The 17939-nt window shown below is 59.9% G+C and overlaps 1 protein-coding gene across 1 annotated transcript in view; it reads left to right on the top strand.

Moving 5' to 3' along the window:
- Positions 1 to 2478: 2478 nt before the first annotated feature.
- Positions 2479 to 17939, top strand: part of INPP5A (inositol polyphosphate-5-phosphatase A) — a 179988-nt gene continuing 164527 nt past the window's right edge. The window contains exon 1 of the mRNA XM_019644118.1: positions 2479 to 2659. Coding sequence (XP_019499663.1) covers positions 2585 to 2659 — 75 coding nt within the window. The 5' untranslated portion in view covers positions 2479 to 2584. The remainder of the gene's footprint in view (positions 2660 to 17939) is intronic.

Below are 17939 nucleotides of genomic sequence, written 5' to 3'. Positions count from 1 at the left end.
AAAGGAGGGTTTTGTAGGGTCTGAGCCTGCAGTGTGTGTGTGAGCTGGTGGCATGACCCAGGAGGGGTGGCAGGATGGAGGAAGCAAAGAGTAGCCAGCAGACGGGGCCCACAGACGCAGCAGGGAGCTCTTGGACTGCAAGTCCTTTCTTGGTGGAGGGCCAGGGGCATCCTCCAAGTGCGGAAGGCCTGTTGGTGGCTTGAAGAGGGGGAACGGGTGAAATGAGATCCCGGAGTGGTGAGAAGCCTGGAGGCTTGGTGCCCAGTGAGGCTGCCCCAAGATCTGAGGGGTGCCTGGGGTCTGGTCGGGGCTTCTCTATTTCTCTAATTTAGGTGCAGTCTCAGAGTAAGCGAGTTTGTGCGTGTGTGTGCATGTATGTGCAGGTGTGCACGTGTGTCTCTCTGCCAAGGAATGCTGGGGTGCGAGGGAGAGACCAGCCTGTGTCGGGGTGTGTGTGTGAGGGGGAGGCAGCAAAGCCATTTCTCAGGAACTAGGCTCCAGGCATCCGTGATACCCTGACATTTGGTTTCTACCAAGGGCATCCTTGGCATATGCTGATTTTGTAAAAAAGTAAAACGAGATGCCGTGTTAGTCTGCTCCGGCTGCCATAACAGAATACACACATGGGGCAGCCTAAGCCACAGAAACGTATTTCTCTGAAGTCCAAGATCAAGTTCCTGCAGGGCTGGGATTCCGGAGGGGCTCTCTCTTCCCGGGGTGCCTTCTGGCAGTGCTCACATGACTTTCCCTCTGTCTACTGTTCAGGGGTGGGAGGGTGAGGGGGCGAGCGAGTGCTCTGGAATCTCTCCTTATGAGGTCACTAATGCTATTAGAAAAGGACCCCACCCTTATGGCCTCTTTACAGGTTCCATCTCCAAGTACAGCCACACTGGTGGTTGGGGCTTCAACCCAACCTATGAATTTTAGAGGGAAACTACTCAGCCCATGGCCCACATCCACTGACTGAACTGGACATTGGGTTTTGGTGTTGAGGGTAAGTGCTGCTGTAAGCAGGGCCCTCAGGTGAGTTGACAAGTAAAGGTGGTACCTTCTTTAGTGAGAGCAGGTGGCCCACACAGCCTGCCCAGCAGTCTCTCCCCTCCCCGCAGGTGGCGTCTGTCCCTCTGTTTTAATAGAACAGCACTCGCATCTCCTAATGTTATTGGGCGCTGACATTTACTTAGGCTGGCCTTGCTGGAGACCAGTGCCGGGGGCTTGGTTCCTTCTCCGTGCCACTCTCCACCCCTAAGTTGCGCGGGCAGCGACCCTGTCCGGCTGGGTGGCTGGTCTCCCGTGGCTGTGAGCCCTGGAAAGGCGCTGTGCGAACTGAGATGAGCTGTGAGTGTCCCACGCTGCTCAGTGTCTCGCTGTGGAAAAACGCGCTAATAACGTTTACGTGCTGGTACATGTCGAATGATACTGGTATCTCTCGGGTTGAATAAAGTGTATCGCTAATATTACTTTTGGAAGTTACTAGTTACCTTATGCAAAGTGTAGCTGCCGGGACGTTCAGCCTTACAAACTGGGGCCTTTCCAGGGGCCGCCGGGTGCGTGGGCCGGAGGGTCCTCAGCTCCCGCCCCTGAGCCCCAGCAGAGGGCCTTGTCCACCTGCCGCGCACGTCGCGCCCCACCCCGGCCACCTGTGCCCTCGGAACCCCACCTGGGTGCCGGCTGTACGGTCCGCGCTGAGCCCCACCCAGTCCCCCTTCACCCCCCCACCCCCCTGGCCTTTTCTTTCTTCCACTTCTGAGAGTCCAGACCCGCAGGCGCGGGGCCACATGCTCCAGTTCCGGGGGTGCCGCCAAGCTCGGCAGGAGCTGCACACCGCAAGCCGCGGGAAGGAGGGCCGGGGGCCCGTCTGAGACCAGGAGTCGCGCGCGGCCCCTTTAAGAGGTGCCTTCCCAGCTCGGCCGTGACGTCACAGCAGTGCGGAGGGCGGAGTCAGCACGTAGCCGCGGCGCGGGGCGGGCCAGGGTGGAGTGGGCGGCCGCTGACTGACAGGCGCGCAGCCGGGAAGCGGCCCAGGTTGACCCAGGAGCGCCCCGCGCGGCCCCGCCCCCTCAGGGCCCCGCCCCTCAGGGCCCGCCCACCTGGCCCGGGCGTCCTTACCTGCGGGGGCCCTGGCGGGGAGGGCGGAGGGCGTCATCGCGGGGACGCACTCGTCGTCCTGGGAGTAGCCGGCCTGGATGGCTCGCAGGTAGCTGTGGCTCCGCGTCCGGAAGCAGCCGGGCAGGTCCAGCGCGTCCATGGCCTGAGACTCGGCCTCGCTGAACACGGACTCGCACACCGACTCCAGGTGCCCGTTGACCTCGGCTTCGCTCACCTGCAACACACGGGCGTCAGCGGGCGGCCGGCGGCCGCTCGGGCTTGTTTCCAGCGTCATTCGTCTGAACTCGGCACGGGAGAGCTCTTGGGCTCGGGAAACGGTTTATCGGGTCATTTCTTACAAAACACTGAACACGCGATCAGGGNGGACCCCGGCCAGGCCCGGCCCGAACCGCCGAGCCCGCGATGCGCCCCGGGGCCGCCCCGCGGCGCAGCTGACGCGCGGCCCGTGGACACCCTGCCGGCCGGCCGGGCCACGATGGCGGGGAAGGCGGCCGCCCCGGGCACCGCGGTGCTGCTGGTCACGGCCAACGTGGGCTCCCTCTTCGACGACGTAAGTGCCGCGGCCGCGCGGGACCCGGACATTGAGCCCCGGCCCTGAGCCCTGAGACCCCGGGACCCCGGGACCCGGGACCCCGCACCCGGACGTTGAGCCCCGGCCCCTGACCCGACTCTGAGCCCCGGGATCTACACCCAGGACCCCGGGACGCGGACCCGGTGCCTGGAACCCTCCCCGAACCCCAGAATCCCAGTCCCCCAGCTGCAGCCTGTGAACTCCGCAGGCTGAACCCCGCCCCTGAGCTCAGGTCCCTGAACACCAGTCCTTCTTGTCCGAGGTCCCCAAACCCAGACCTCGGAACCCTAGTCCAAGAGCCCCAGACCCCGAACCTGGCCCTGGAGTCTTGACCCCGAAACTTCCGCCCTGAACCCTGGTCCCCACGCCCCTACCCCGGCTCCTGCCCCCCACCTGCTGCCCCCCGTGGCCCGGACCCTGGCCCCCCCCTCCCTGTCGGTAGCTGACTGAGCCGGGAGGTGCGGGCGCCTCACTTTACCCTGTAACTTAGTGTCTCTAGTTCCCAAACAAGGGGCTTCTTGTTGAAAACCCTGGACGCCTTTGCTTCTTCTTGAAGGAAAAAGACGCTGAGAGCTCTTTCTGGTCAGAATAGGGAATGCTGGTTGCCGGGGACTGTCACCTTCTAGGGGCCTCCCGCCCAGGCCCCCGAGGCAGCCCCTGGAGGATGAGTGAGGCCAGGCGCAGGGAGCTCCCCAGGCAGGCCAAGGCTGACCTAGTTCGCGCTTCAGCCGCGGTGCCACCCGCTGTTGGTACTTAAACTGCCAACCCAAATAAAGCAGAATGCAGCTCCAAGTGGCGTGCTTGTCTAAGAAAAAGGGTGATGACACACGGAGCCTGTGGTGGCCGGGCACTGTCCTCCCCGACCCTCCCTAGGTGAGCAGTGGGTGCGGCCCGTTCACGGCCAGGACCCCTGACACAAGCGTGACTTAGATTCCCGGAGAAGGTCCTTCCTGCTTCCCAGCCTTCCTTTGCCGGCAGCAGCCATGGGTGAGGTGTTCAGGGAGCGCCGTCATGTACGGCTTAGGTTTGGCTTTAGCAATAAAAGGTAGGCACTATTTTTGTGCGTTTCTTATTTTAACTTCCAGGTGCCATGGGTCACACTTCCCTGTGGACACCTCCCCCGACTCTGTTACAGACAACTTTATCTAGTTTCATGTTTGATCTTTTTCTTCAAAAGTGCCCGGTATGGGTGTGTGTCTGTATATTTAGCATTCTATTCTCGGCTTTCCAGTAACATGCCACTCACTATCCCATGGTTTTGCTCAGATGATTCAGATCCGTTAGCTGTGGCTTCAGAGCCTCAGAAATGTCAGGAACATTAAGCATGGTGGGGCATTTTAGTCTCAAAGGGAAAAGAATTTTGCTGTGCAAACATTCTTTCCAGTAATCTTTGATTCTGAGTTCTAGCATTTGTGTTGTTTCAACTGTATACACACACTCCTCTCTGTTGACACTGAAGTGGGTAACCTAATTTACTTTTGTTTAGCAACATGCTCTCCGAATTTCCATTTTTCCTAACGGCTCTGTGGAGCTTTGCATTATGTTCACATCTGGCACATGTTAATTCTGCAAACCGTCTTTGGACCTAAGGGCTAGGAGGGTGTCTGCCTGTGACCCAGCGGTTTCTTAACGTGTGGCGCTGTCCTGAGGGCAGGCGCATCCTTCAGTGGCGTGGAAGCCGCAGGTGTGGGCGTTAACCGGTGGCACCTGTGTCCCAGGCGCCTTCCCTGGTTGAGATTTGGTGTTGTGCTTGTGGGAGAGGAGCCAGGCCGATGAGAGCAGCGAATTCTTGAGTGAAGGGCATTGTCATTCCTTGGTTTATAGGAGGTTTCAGAAGATCTGCTCGGTGGCTCTGCCTTTGCATGACATGTGCCGTGCTGACCGATAACACTCTTCAGATGGTGCTGAGGCCTGGGGAGGGATTCTTCCTGCCCAGTTTCCGCATCTCGGAAAACAAGGGCATTGGCCTGTCCCTGGAGGGTTACGGATCCGAGGAGGAGGGTGTCTGAGTTAGAAACCAACGCGATGCGCTGTGAAGATACCGTTTTCCTTCTGTGCGTGGTGATAGGTGATGTGTTTCTGCTTTTGTAGCCACATAGCCTGCCTTGTTACCGCCTCCCTGTCCGGAGGTGGTGCAGACTTGAACCATGGCTGGGCCCTAACATCCCGCAGTCCACAGAGAGCACGGTGTGGCAGCCGCTCTCATCTTGTCGGCACTCCTGGCTCTGTGGTGTCCCCCAGAGGGCTCGGGCCACAGGAGTCCCCACGGAGGGCCCTCAGGTTGCTCCCAATCCTATGACATTACAGACAAGGGTGTGGTAAATACCTACAGTGCATCTACCTGGTTCTTCAAGTTTTGCCTCTTATGTTCTTAAGATTATGGAGGACCCCGAAGAGTTACTGGTTAAGTAGGTTATGACCACCAGCGTTGACCTTACCGGCAGGCAGGACCTGGAAAAGGTGCACTGGCTGTCCGGACAGTGACATCACCTGCCTCATACACCCCTCTGGAAGGCGCCACTCTTCACTCTGGAGACAGTGAGGCGGCAAAGGGGCCTCGTTGTGTTGTGCTATTTATTACGAACGTAGCTGGGATGAAGGAGCCTCGGACCGGGTCTCCTGGGCCCGCCCTCTAGGCCTCCGTCCTAGCTGTGCCCTCCCCTGGCCGGGGGTGCCTGTGGCGCCCAGGTTCACAGTGACCCCCAGAGAGCCCTGTGGCCGTTCGGTAACCCCTGTTGGACTCCTGCTGTCATTGCGCTTTGCCTGGAAGCGGGTGGTAGCACTTCATACCTCATCGTTTTGCCTGAGATGGTGGGTTTTGGACAAGTGAGGCTCCCAACTTTAGGTTCCTTACGTTTTCGCTAAGAGCGAGCTGAGAGGTGACTTCCCTCCGAGCTGGTCCCACCCTTACATGGTAAGGCTGCTTCTTGGGAAGGACACCTAGCCAGGCCTCTGGCTTCCGAGAGCATAGTTCACTCTGCCTTTGTCCTGCTCTGTACTCCAGCTAAATGTCCCTTTTGAGCTGGTTTCCCTTTTTGCCTGGTCAGCCCCTGAGCAGCCCTCTACCCAGGGCAGCAGGCCGGTGGCGCCGTGCCGCTGGGCTCTGCTGATGGTCCTTAGCGAGGCCGCAGGCCTCCCCGGTGCCCACGAGCCCTCCCCTGGGCCGAGCGGGTGGCGGGCGCCTCGGGCACTTGTCCCCCTCCATCCTGCACCGTCAGTTTTGCCCTCGTTCCAGTCCCACCCCGAGAGCTCCCTGAACCCCATGTCCCCCTCCAGCCGCTGCAGGGCTCCCTCACTCTGCCACTGCACGCTGTGTGGTGTGCAGGGTGGTCTCTGCTGGCCGCCGTCAGCACCCTCCTCCCAGCCCTGCCCAGCCCTCCGTGGCCGGGCCGGGCGGGTCCACCGGGACCTTGGGCTGGAGGGCCAGTGGCCTGCTCCCATCCTCCCCACTTGCGCTGCGTAGCCTCTGATGGCTGGGTCCTCTGGTTCTAAAGGGACTCTTGTTTGGTGATGGCGTTACTGAGACAGCATTCACACGCCATGCAATTCACCGTGTGAGTAAGTGTCCAGCCCAGGGGTCAGTACCTTCACAGTCGTGCAACTACCCCGTCAGCCTTAGGACATTTTTGTACCTGACCAGGAAACTCCATGTCTTGGCAGCCCCCCTCCCCATTCTCTCCATCGCCCTGGAAGTCCTCAGCCTTGTGATCACCAGTCCCCTGCCTGTCCCCAAGGATGTGCCTGTTCTGGGTGTGTCATACAAACGGCATCATGTGTGAAGCCTGTGCGCCTGGCTCCGTTCGCCGGCCTGTTTCCTGAGCACACTGTGCTGTAGCGTGTGTCGGTGCCGTGTTCCCGTTTAGGACTGAACGTGTCTCCTGCCGGACACCCAGTGTTTGTCACCCGCCATCTGTGATGGCGCCTGCTGTTAGGGACCCTGCCGCTGTGAGCACCCTGTACAAGCTTTTCTGTGGACACCTGGGCACATACCTGGGAGGTGACTGCGGGCATTTGGTGACCCCGTGTCGAGCCTTCTGAGGAGGGCTGACCGTTCCCCACGGTGGCTGCGTCTTGGTGTTGCCCCCGGCCTGTCCCAGGCTTCTCGCGTTCCCACCTCCCCCCAGCACTCCTTACTATCTGTCTTTCTTCAGAGACTTTTTCCTTGGCTGCCCGGACACCCACAGTGGGCGCTCATCCTCAGCTCACCTGCCTTCTCCAGCCACACTTAGCTCCTGGGGCGGTCAGCCAGACTCGGACCTCTCAGCACCTTCTCTGTGTGGACACAGAGAAGCAGGCAGGCCGGACTCCCAGGCTGGGCCCGAGCCCAGCATGCTGTGCTGTCGCCTGGGGGAGCCAGGGCACAGGCCCCCACCCTGAAGTGGGGCAGAGCTCCCTTCAGAGAGGTGGGGCAGCAGCCGCCTGTGCTGTCCACGCAGCCCCTGAGCGGCTCTGGTGTGTGTGTGGGGGTGGGGGGTGGGGGCAGGCGGCCAGCTGGCCTCTGCACAGGCTCCCTCCCTGCCGTGCTCTCCTGGGCCCCTTGTCCCATGGGGCTGGCCCCCCGCTGGAGCGGCCTCAGCAGTCTTTTATTCGGCGTTACTGCTTCTGACCTGAAATCTCACTATACTTTCTCTGTGGGAATTCAGTCTGCTTGCCCGGGTCTGGGACTGTTTTGTATTTGGGGACCCGCCCCTCCCCACGGTGGTCCCGTCGGGCATGGTTGGGTGCTGTTTCCACCGCACCAGGAAACCACGAGTGCACCCCGCACACCTCCTCCGCCCTCTGCAAGCACCGTGCCATGCCCGCCTTTCATGTGGCTGGAATTAGAAAGCAACATGGCGGTGAGCTGTCTGCAGCCGTACTTGCCTCTTGGTCCTCTGGCCCCGTGTCCTGTGTGTCCCGGCCGTGCTTTCTGTCGCTGTCAGCCGGCCTCCGAGAGCTCGCATTTTCACCTGCAGGGTTTCCTGTTTTTATAGGCTCTCCAGCCACCGTGGGAGGGTTTACATCACTGGTGGGGAAGGTACTTCATCAAATTAAAGCATTAAATATTTTGCTTGTTTGAATCCAGCAAAGTGAGCCCTGCAGGCCACCCTGGACAGCCCTGGAGGACAGTGACGCGCCCACTGCGCCTCAGCCTGGGTGACTTTGAGAAGTCACGTCTGGTGGCACGTCTCCGAGAAAGCCCCTCCACTTGAGTTTGGGGCCTGCGTGCCCTCAGGGTGCACACCATCAGCACGTGGGCTGCCGTGGACTTCCAGCCCTTGCTGGGGGAGGGCTCATGCTGCCCCTGGGGTCCACCTCCGGGGGCTGTGTCCAGGTTTCGGGAAAGAGGCCTGTGCCTGGGGCATTTGGAAGTTACAGAAATCGGGCTAGGCCTGCCAGCGGTGGATTGCCCCGATAGAGCCCACTGACCCGGAAACGGAGGGGGGATGATGGAGGGGGTGGCTGCCTGGGGGAGGCAGCAGAGCTCGCTAAGCGACTGCAGAGTGATGGCTTCTTAAATGTCGACCTACCACCTCAGCCTCTGCCTGGGCTGGTGGGCAGGCGGGTGGCGGGGGGTCTCCTGTTGGGAGGTGGGTCTGTTCTAGGAATGGGGTCCAGTAGGGTTTGGGGGGTGGCCAGTCAGAGCAGTGTCTCAGTCACCCATCTGCCATCGCTTTTGGGATGCAGCCCTGCCCTCCCCGTGTTTATGTGCGGGCCTTTCAACGCGAGTGAGCTTAGGGAGGGGGACGGTGGGCCCTGGGAGGTGAACGTAAGGTGACTTTCGCATCCTACCTCTGTGGCCGCTGCAGTGAGTTGGGGCACCTGGGACTCTCCTGTCATGACCGATCCCCAGACACCGTGGGCACCAGGAGCTGGGCCAGAGGCTCCGGGTCCAGTTCCCACATGGCCAGGTCTCCGGGAGGGGCCCCGCAGCGTGCTTCCTCGTCTGGGATGTCAGCCTCAGCCGTGAGGACAGGCCCCGGCCTGGCCTACAGGGTCCCCTACTCTGCAGAGTGAGCTCAGAGAACCCTGAAGCCTGGGACCCCTCCAGGGGCCTCCTTCTTTGGGGGAAGCAGATGCTATTTCAATGTTTTTGAACCTGGGAGTGTCCAGACACTAAACTCCTCTGGAGGGGCAGGTGCTGAGGTCGTCTGCTCCCAGCATGGCGTGGAGCCCGTGGGAGAGCTCAGAGAGCCACAGGCGCCCTGACAGCGATGCTGACGGGAAGTTTTTCATGATGAGCGAGGAGAAAGCAGCAGCCCCCCAGCTGCAGCTAAAACCTGGAACCAGCAGGAGGCCACTGGCTTCTGCAGAGGTGAGAACGTCATTCCAGGAACGTCACCATGTGATGGAGGGTTCACGTGAACCCAAAGTTCGAAGATTTGGGGTTCCTGTGTTTCCGTAAGCCTTGGGGTTCCCCGTGCCTCGTCGGTCTGGGGAGGGCTGGGCCACACTCACAGGACGACACACGGGCCTCCGTGCTGGGAAGGTGTCTCGGTCAGGACTCTGTGATCTTCCAGGCTCTTTCCTACTCACGGTGCCACCCCTGCCTGGCTCTGGCAACGAGCGCTTTGAGGGGGCCGGCACTGTTTTCTAAAATTTAAAATTTGAATTTACAAGGTTTGTTTTGGGAGATGGAAATGGCACATGTGGAAGGGGGCTAAGGGTCCGTCACAGGGAGGAGGCGAGCAGGACGTGTCAGGCTGGGGTGGCGCCACCCATGTGGCTGTGCAGTGTGCGCGCGGGACCTGAGATGACGTGGGAGCTGGCCCGGGGCCCCGATGGTGGTCAGGATCGACGATAAGTCCGCTTCATCTCGGGGAGCGTGGCCATGGGGTCCTCTCTTACTCGTGGTTCGTCGTGGCCTTGGGCTTGTCTTCTCGGGCCATCAAGGTCCTGACAAGGGCCTAGGAACCGGCTTGGAAGGAGGCGGGCTGCAGGCTGTGTCCCCTCCCAGTCTGAGCAGAATGCCCTGGAGGTTCTGTTAGTGTTGCCCGAGCTCCTGCCCGTCTGCTCTGCCCATTGGCACCGCCCGTCTACACCTCCCGTTTGCACTGCCCTGGCACTGCGAAGCCCGCACTAAATCTGCCCCCTCCTCTGCACCCTGGTCCTGGTCGCCTCCTGTCCACCGGGCCTTTCTGGCTCTCGTGGCCTGGACACGGGCGTGGGAGCTGGTGGCTGGGACTGCGTCCTGGAGGTTGGGGGCGCTGCTTTCCCCTTGGCGGGGTCCAGCCCTGGCTCTGGTTTCAAGGCTCTCTGGCCTGGGCTCGGACAGCCCCCCTATCTGCCCTGCCTCTCAGCAGTTATTCTAGAACCGAGGGAGCTGGGAAAGCAGGCGACTGTGGAGAGGAGCTCCGCCTTTCACGCCCAGTGCGAGGCCACACGCCAGGGTCTGTGGGCACCTGTAGTGACACAGGAAAGTGTGGATGCTGAGTCGGCTCTGCCTTTTATCACATGTGACCCTCTTGCAGTCTGTTTGTGTGACAGGAAGGTAGGAATGACACCTGGCATGATGGCTGCGGCAGGTCCTGGAGGGAACGGATGCCCAGGCAGGTGTGAGGCGCTGGCGTTGTCAGGTGTCCCCAGGTCCCGCCCTTCCCAGCCGAGGGCCTCCTTGAGGCGGGAGCCTCGTTCCCACTTGTGCTCAGGCTGCCTGTTGGTCCGTCGGCTGCCCCCTTGTCTGTGGCCGATGGGAGGGCCTTGTCGTGCCCCAGCCAGCACCTGCAGGGACGCCAGGCCCTCTGTTGCTGGACAGGAGGCGCTGTCCTGTCTTTGTACTTGTGCCCAAGCTGCTGTTGTTTGGGAGCCCCCTCATCAGGCAGCCGGGATTGTACCCTCTTTCCCGGGGACAGCTCACTGTCACCAGCTCCGTGCACCCTGAATTGATTACAAGTTTTGTGCCTTTGTCACATGAGTCTGCACTGTTGTAGCTCTCATCACGTGACGTCCCATTCTGGTGTGCTGGCCCCTGGCCCACAGCGGCAGGGGTGGGATCTGGGGGTCCATGCGAGTGGGTGTAGCGCTGAGTGGACACAGCTATAGGGAATCAAAAGAGCCCTCTGGGTTCCTGCCAGGCCCACAGACCACCCGGTTGGGGGGGGGCACTCAGTCCTCCATGCAGTGTGGAGGTGTGTGGGTTCCTCTGGCCGTTTGGTCCTTATGAGAGGGCAGTGGCAGGCAGGGCTCCCTGGACAGGTGGACACCAACGCTGATTGGGGCACAGAGTGCCTCTTGCAGGTGAGCTGTCTCCTCCCAGCCGCTGGGTGTGGTGGCCCCCTCCCCGGACTGTCCCGGCCCCTTACTTGCCTTTCCCTCCTGGGTGTCTGTGTGGCTCTCAGCCTGGTGTGGGGCTCACAAGCACCCCTGGTAGTCCTGCTGTTCCACAGTGCGCTCACCTGGCCAGTGGGTGGAGAGCTTCTGTGAACTGGCGGCAGTGTTTCTGAAGTCGCACGGGATGGGAAGTTCATCCCTGCAGAGCTGCAGGGCTGTCACCTTCCTGAGAGGCACATGGCTGTCCTGGCCTGGTCTGTCATCCAATGAGGATGGCGCTGTCACAGGACAGTGGGGGGCAGGTGTCAGGTCTGCTGGTCCCAGCCACTTTATATTAGAACAAGAGCAGACACAACTTGGGTCCTGTTTCTTCATTTAGGGAAAATATTTTACCTCTCGTGACTGTGGAGGTGACAGGCGTTCAGGCTCAAGAGGCCGTGCTCATTGGCTTGACCTGGCCCCCAACTGTCCCTGTCAGACTTGGCATCCCAGGGACTGTTTCTGCCAGACCTGGTGGCCATCCCATCGCCCCCCACTGCTGGCCCCCATGGCAGGTGGCCTTCAGGGAGGCCTTGGGGGTGTGGCCCTCCCCTGTTGGGCCTGGACATCCTTGGCGGGGGGCGTGTGCTTGGGGGCCTGCGGCCCACCCTGCGGAGGACCCCGCCTGCTTGGGAGGGGGCTGCACCGGGCCCCTTTGGGCCGCAGTGTTATCAGCCACCGTGCTCATTCGTCTCAGGGTCCACAGAGCAGATGGAGGATGGGTGCTGAGGATGTGTAGGGGCAGCTGCCCCGACCCCAGCATGGACCCCAGCTCCGTTCGGGGCACCCTGCCTTGCTTCCTCAGGCTTTTGGGTGACCGTTGGTGGGTACCTGCTGGCTCTGTAAGCGGTGAGAGTGGGGAGTTGGGCTGGGAGCTCTGACTCCGTGGGTGAGCCTATGTGTGTGGACCAAGAACTGACTTCTCAAACCCTCATGAGGCCTCCTGCAGCGTCCTCAGAGCCTGACAGCAGCCGGGAGGGAAAGGCGCGTACAGACCCACTCGCCCTGGTTTGCCCAAAGGTGCCTCCTGGCGCCCTGCACCTGTCCTGGGTCCCAGGCTGAACTGGGGAGCACCAGTGGGCACTTGCTCTGTCCAGTTTGGCAAACGTCTGTCTAACACCTGAGCACAGAGCACCGTCTGTTTGCTGTGTTGTGATTTGGGGCGATTTGGGGTGACTTGGGGCTTACTTTCAGATGGATTCATTCTGTTAAGAATGACATCTGCTCGAGTAACAAACAAATTTGTGGGGACACACGTGGTGCTTGTATTTTCTCCTTCATCACTGTTACGGTTTTTCAGATCTGTTGCAACTTCCTGTTTTTGCTGTAACCCCGTCTCTGCTCCTGCTGCTGCATTCAGGCGGCACGCACATGCACAGCCAGGTGGCAGAGGGGAGGCCGGGCTGCGTGTGTGCATGTGTGTATGCATGAGTGTGCGTGTGCACATGTGTGCATGTGGTGCGTGTGCATTATGTGCACACTGTGCATGTGCATCTGCTTGTGCATATGTGTGCATCTGGTGTGCGTGTGTGCATGATTGTGTGCATGTGCACGTGTGCATTTGTGTATGTGGTGTATGTGCTTTGTGTGTGCATGTGTGTATGTACTTTTGCATGTGTGCACACATGTCCACATGCATCTGTGCATGTGCGCCGTGGTGATTAATGCTGTGAGCACATGGTGTGAGCGGTGGACACTGACCAAACCAGTGCCCAGTGGGCAATTTGGTGACCGTCGGAGATGGTCACCAGGGCAGGTGGGGATGATCTATGTTTCTGAACCCCTGCAGGGCTCTGTCCTCACACATGTCGCCCTGGGGGACACTTGGGGCTGTTGAAGGGGTTGGGGCTCCAGGCAGACCAGCCTGGCGGCCTCCTCTTTCCCCGGTTTTGGGTGGTTCTGCTGTGCTGCCCAAGTTCAGCCTCGGAAGGGTCTGCAGGTGTGTGGGTGACAAGGGGCCAGGAGGGCTCATTTTTAGGGACTGTTAATATCTGGTCCCAGTGGCCTTGGGCTTTCTGTTCACTCATGTGTAGTGAGTGCCTCCTTGGAGCTGGGCCCTGTCCAGGGTCTGGAGGCACCGCAGGAAGCACCCTGGGACCTCCCGATGCCCGTGCTCCCAGTGGCACTCTCTCAATTGTCCTGGCACAGCGGCCTCTCCCTGGGGGAGGCCCCTGAGATCCCTCGTGTGCTGCCTTCCCTGCTCCCGCTCCTCCCCGTCAGTCCTAGTCTAAGACAGGAGGGCCTAAGGATGAACCCTGGAGAGCAGGCGACATTGTGCACTGCGGGCAAGAGCAGACAGGAGGGAGGGGCCTGGGAGAGGCGTCCTGGGAGTCTGGGGAGGACAGTTTCAGGAAGGGCGTGCTGGGGGCCCCAGGCAGCCCCAGGAGCCAGCAGGCCGGAGCCATGGTCCGAGGCGCCTTGCACATCATCAGGGCTGTACCCCACTGAGGCAGGGGCCCTGCTGTCCTGGTTTCACCGGGGTGAGGCGCAGCCCACCTTCAGGACAGAGGGGCCCTCGCACCCGTGCAGCCTGGCACAGCAGGAGATGGACCTGAGGGCAACTTAGGACACTGAGAGGTGCCCTGGGTGTGGAGACCACAGATGGCCTCCGAGGGCAGGTGGCCAGGGCTGGGCCCGAAGGCTTGAGAGCATGGGAGCCACGGGAGAAGGAAGGAAGGAGGGGCCGCCGGGGTCACTTCCGGGCAGGAGCAGAGGCAGGAAGCTGTGTGGCCGGCGTAGGCGGGGCGGAAGCCGGCTGTGCTCGAACCCCTGTCCTGTGGCACGCTGGGGGTGTGGCTGAGGACCCCGCCGCTGCGGCCTTGGGGAAGATGCACTGAGCTGCAGCGTCCCACTCTTGTCTCCCTGGGGCGTGGCCCGGAGTACAGACGGCCAGCAGCCTCCTGCGCTCGTGCTCAGGCCACCGGACCTGCTGTGCTGATGAGTGGGTCAGTCGGAAGGGGAGAGGCGGGCTGGGGCCAGGCGCGGGGCGAGGAGCCAGGAGCCCCTCAGGGAAAGTCAGAGAGGACGGGGCCCGAGGTGCCCGGCCTGGCCCTCGAGGAGGGGTCCGCTGTGGAGCGCGTCTGAGGAGCCGCAGACGACAACCTCGGAAGCACCAACGCGTGTACCTCCCACCTCTGTTTTTTAATATAATAAAATCCCACTTGGGGAGAAAGTTAAACATTTATCCTTGTTTCTGGGAGAAAACTGATGTCTGTGAGCCTGGAGAACCTTGATAACTACAGTTTTCTATAATGATAGAATCACATGAGTGACCCCGAAGGCCTGTGGGTGCCTCGGCTGTGCTCTGCATGGCATTTGAACGCGGTCGCAGCCAGCATGGGCACAGCAGAAGCTGTCAGAGTTCGAGTCACTGCGTCCGGGATCTGGGCTACAAGCGAAGCGCCAAGTTCTCACATTTTGTAAGAGAATAAACACGCACTTTCCTACTGGAACTTGATGGCAGTGGCTTGTTGCTTTTCATGGAGAAAGTCCGGTTCCCAAGGCAGGTGGCGCTGACTGGGTCGCATGTGCCCCTGGTGCCCCGTGGGGCTAACAGGCCCAGACACATGCACTCATCTGCTCTGTCCCGAACGGAAAGCAGCGCCCTGCACCCACACGCCTCTCAGCGTCTGGGCATCCTGGAGCAGAGGGACCCCCAGGCCAGCCCTTCCTTGTCCCAGACGGGCTGCTGTGTCCCCTGTACTGGTCACTAAATCCGTGGGCCCCTCAGCAGCGTGCTCGTGGACCAGTCACCCCCGCCTGTCCTGTCCCTCTTTCTCCTCCTGGCACCGGGAGGCTGACTTGGCATTTTCTCTGCTGTGGCCTGAGTGATGATGCTGAAATGTCTTCACGGAACACCGATGGCAGCGACAGTGCACCCCGTTTCTTGCTGTCACAGCGCGGAGGCCCAAGACCTCTGCTCGCCTCCCAGGCCCGTGGGTGGGATCCCTGGGTGCCTGCTGGGGAGCCGGCTCGCAGCGGCTGGTGCCAGCTGCTGCCCAGTGTGTCCGGGCAGAGTCACGTACTTGGGATGTCACATACGTGTGCACCTCATCTGACGTCCTTACGTGTACATAACACGCACCCACGCCCATCGGCTATTCCACATCTTGGCCGCTGTGGGGAGTGCCAGACTTTGAGTGTGGCCACTCAGGTGGGTGTAGCATGACACCTGTTGTCATTTAATTTGCATTTCCCTGGATTCTTGTAGTATCACTTTTGAGACTTTTTTCTTGGCCTTTCTAGGACTTGTATTTTAGACTTGTGCAGTTCTTACAGATCTTGTATCTAAGTTACCACTGGATTTATTTTGATAAGGGCATGACTGGTCCCAGGGTTTGCAGAAGAGCTCCATCTGGGGTCGCTGGCGCTGAGTTATGGAGGGTCCTGGACCTTCCCAGGGCTGCGTTCACACGTGTGCGCAGAGCGCTCTGTGTGCCAGGGCTCCTGACCCAGCTGTCGTCCCTGTGGCTCAGCCTGTGCCCACCCCACTGTGCGATTTTCCTGTGTCTTGTCTTCCACGTGCCCTGACACCAGAGGTCCGGTCAGCCTTCCCTCCTGAGGTGGCCGGCAGTTCTCGCTTGGTCTGCGGGCGGTTCCGTTCCTCACGTGCGGACTTCCTCGGCTGAACGTGCGCAGCCATGGCAGTGCAGCTGTGAGCTGCGGTGCAGTACCGCGAGCTTCCGTCCCTGGTCAGGTGGCCAGCAAATGTGCTCGGGCCGGGCACCCTGGGGTGGCGGCCCTGCTGCGAGCAAGCCCCTCCTGGGAAGCGCCTCCCCTCGGCATCCCGGCTGCAGAGTGAGGTTCCTGTCAACTCCTTAGTGATGTGACCATGGGCGCGTCCGTGACGGCCTGTGGGGTCATCGTGGTGGGTCAGACCACGCTTCAGTTAAGAGGTGAGCGAGAGCGAAGGTGGCCGCCAGGAGGGGAGGGCTGCCCGGGGCTCTGCTGTCGCGTCAGTTGTCTGACACAGATGGGTGTGTGCAGGGTCACAGCCTAAAAGGGGCTTTTTACTCCAGGTCTCTATTCAGAGTGTCGCAGCCGCTGCCCGGCCGCCTTCCTGGGGGCCCGGCCAGGCCTCGGGTCCCCCGCTGCCCACGCTCTTCCCACAGTCGCCATCACTGGAAAGTTAGCAGGTCCTTGCTCGTGATGTATGAAAAGTTCAGTGGTGACTGAACACAAACATGGCCACTGACGCGTCAGCTTATAGAAGCAGCAGCCCGGCCTCTAGGCGCGAGTTTCTGTGGCTTCTGTGTCGGCCGCGCCCGGCGCCATCACGAGCCCCCTTCCTCTCGCCGTTGCGTGGTCTTCCAGTTCCGAACTGCTGACCTGTTACAAGCAGGCGGAGAAGTACCGCCTGGCCTGGGAGGAGCTGCCCGTCACCGCCGTGGAACGGCGTCCTGGCCTCTGCATGGCTGTTACCTGGCTGACTCGGCACCCCGTCTTGCGTCTTCCCATGGGACCCCGAACGTGGGCCTGCCCTGGAGAGCTCAGCAGTTCCATTTGGAAGTCTGTCTGGCTGCACTGATTTAAAACTTGAGACAAAATCCAGATCCCATGAGATTCACCCTGAGTGGGTACAAGTCGGTGTTTCGCTGTGTGTATTCACGGGTTTGCAGCCGTCCCCGGCCAATTCCAGCATTTTCTCACCTCCCCTGAAAGAAAGCAGGCCCATCAGCTCTCATCCCCACGAACCCTGGCAGCCGCCAGCCTGCTCTCTGCCTTTATGGACTCGCTTCTCCTGATGTCTCGGATAAATGGAACCAGCACGTGTCCTGCGTGTCTCGTCTGTGGTGGTTGTCACCGCATTCTTTTCTGTGCTGAGCGCGGTCTCATCGGTGGGTGGGCCATGCTGTGCTTGTCCATATTCAGGGCGGACAACTTGCTGTTAGGATCGGTGCTGCTGTGGACATTCGGGGACAGTTTTGTGTGAGTGTACGTCTTTGGTTCCCTGGGGCGTGTCCCTGGGAGCGGAACTGCTGCTCCCACCCTTTTGTGGAGCTGCTAGACCGTGTTCCAAAGTGGCCGCACTGTTTCGCATTCCCACCAGCAATGTAGGGGTTCCAGTCTCCCCACAGCCGAAACAATACAAACACTAATGACATTGAGTGTTTTCCATTTGCTTTTTTTTTTTAATATTGGGGAATTAGGGAAGGGGAACAGCCAAGTTGTTGTCCTTCAGTCTTAGTTGTGGAGGGCGCAGCTAGCTCAGCTCCAAGTCCAGTCGCCATCCGGCCGCCTGTCAGCAGCTCGCGGCCGCTCAGCTCAAGGTGCCGTGTTCAATCTTAGTTGCAAGTGGGCATAGCCCACCATCCCATGCAGGAAGTTGAACTGGCAACCTTGTTCGGAGCACGTGCTCTCACCAGTTGGGCCGTCCTGCCATCTGTTGACAGCTCAGTGGCAGCTCAGCTTGGGCGCAGCTCACTGGCCCATGTGGGAATCGAACTGGCGGCCCTGTTGCACAGAGCTCACACCTTTAAGCGAACTCTTAACCAACTGAGCCAGTCAGCCGGCCCCTCCATTTGCTTATTGAGTATCTGTATATCTACTCTGGAAAAAATGTACTCAAATTCTTTGCCCATTTAAATTAAAAAAAACATTGTTGAATTTTTCTTTATACATTCTGGATACAGGGTTCTTATCAGATAGATGATTTTCAAATACTTTCTCCCATTTTGTGTGTTGTCTCTTCACACTCTCGATAGTGGCCTTTGAAGCACAGACACTTTAAATTTTGATGAAGTCCACTTTATCTGTTTTTTCTGTGCTCTGCTTCAGATATTGTATTGAGAGCCCAGTGCCTCATCCAAGGTGACAAAGATTTACCCGCCTCTTTTCTCCTGAGACATGGTTTTATCTCTTAACATTTAGGTCTTTTTTTTTTTTTTAGCTGAGCCATCCCGCCACCTGTTGGCAGCTCACGGCTGCTCAGCTCGGGCTGACTCGAACCGCTGTTGCTCAGAGCTCAAAC

The sequence above is a fragment of the Hipposideros armiger genome, unplaced genomic scaffold, assembly GCF_001890085.2.
Source record: "Hipposideros armiger isolate ML-2016 unplaced genomic scaffold, ASM189008v1 scaffold_85, whole genome shotgun sequence".
NCBI lineage: Eukaryota > Metazoa > Chordata > Mammalia > Chiroptera > Hipposideridae > Hipposideros > Hipposideros armiger.
Note: the sequence above shows the minus strand (reverse complement) of the source record. Positions and strands in the feature narration are given on the sequence as shown.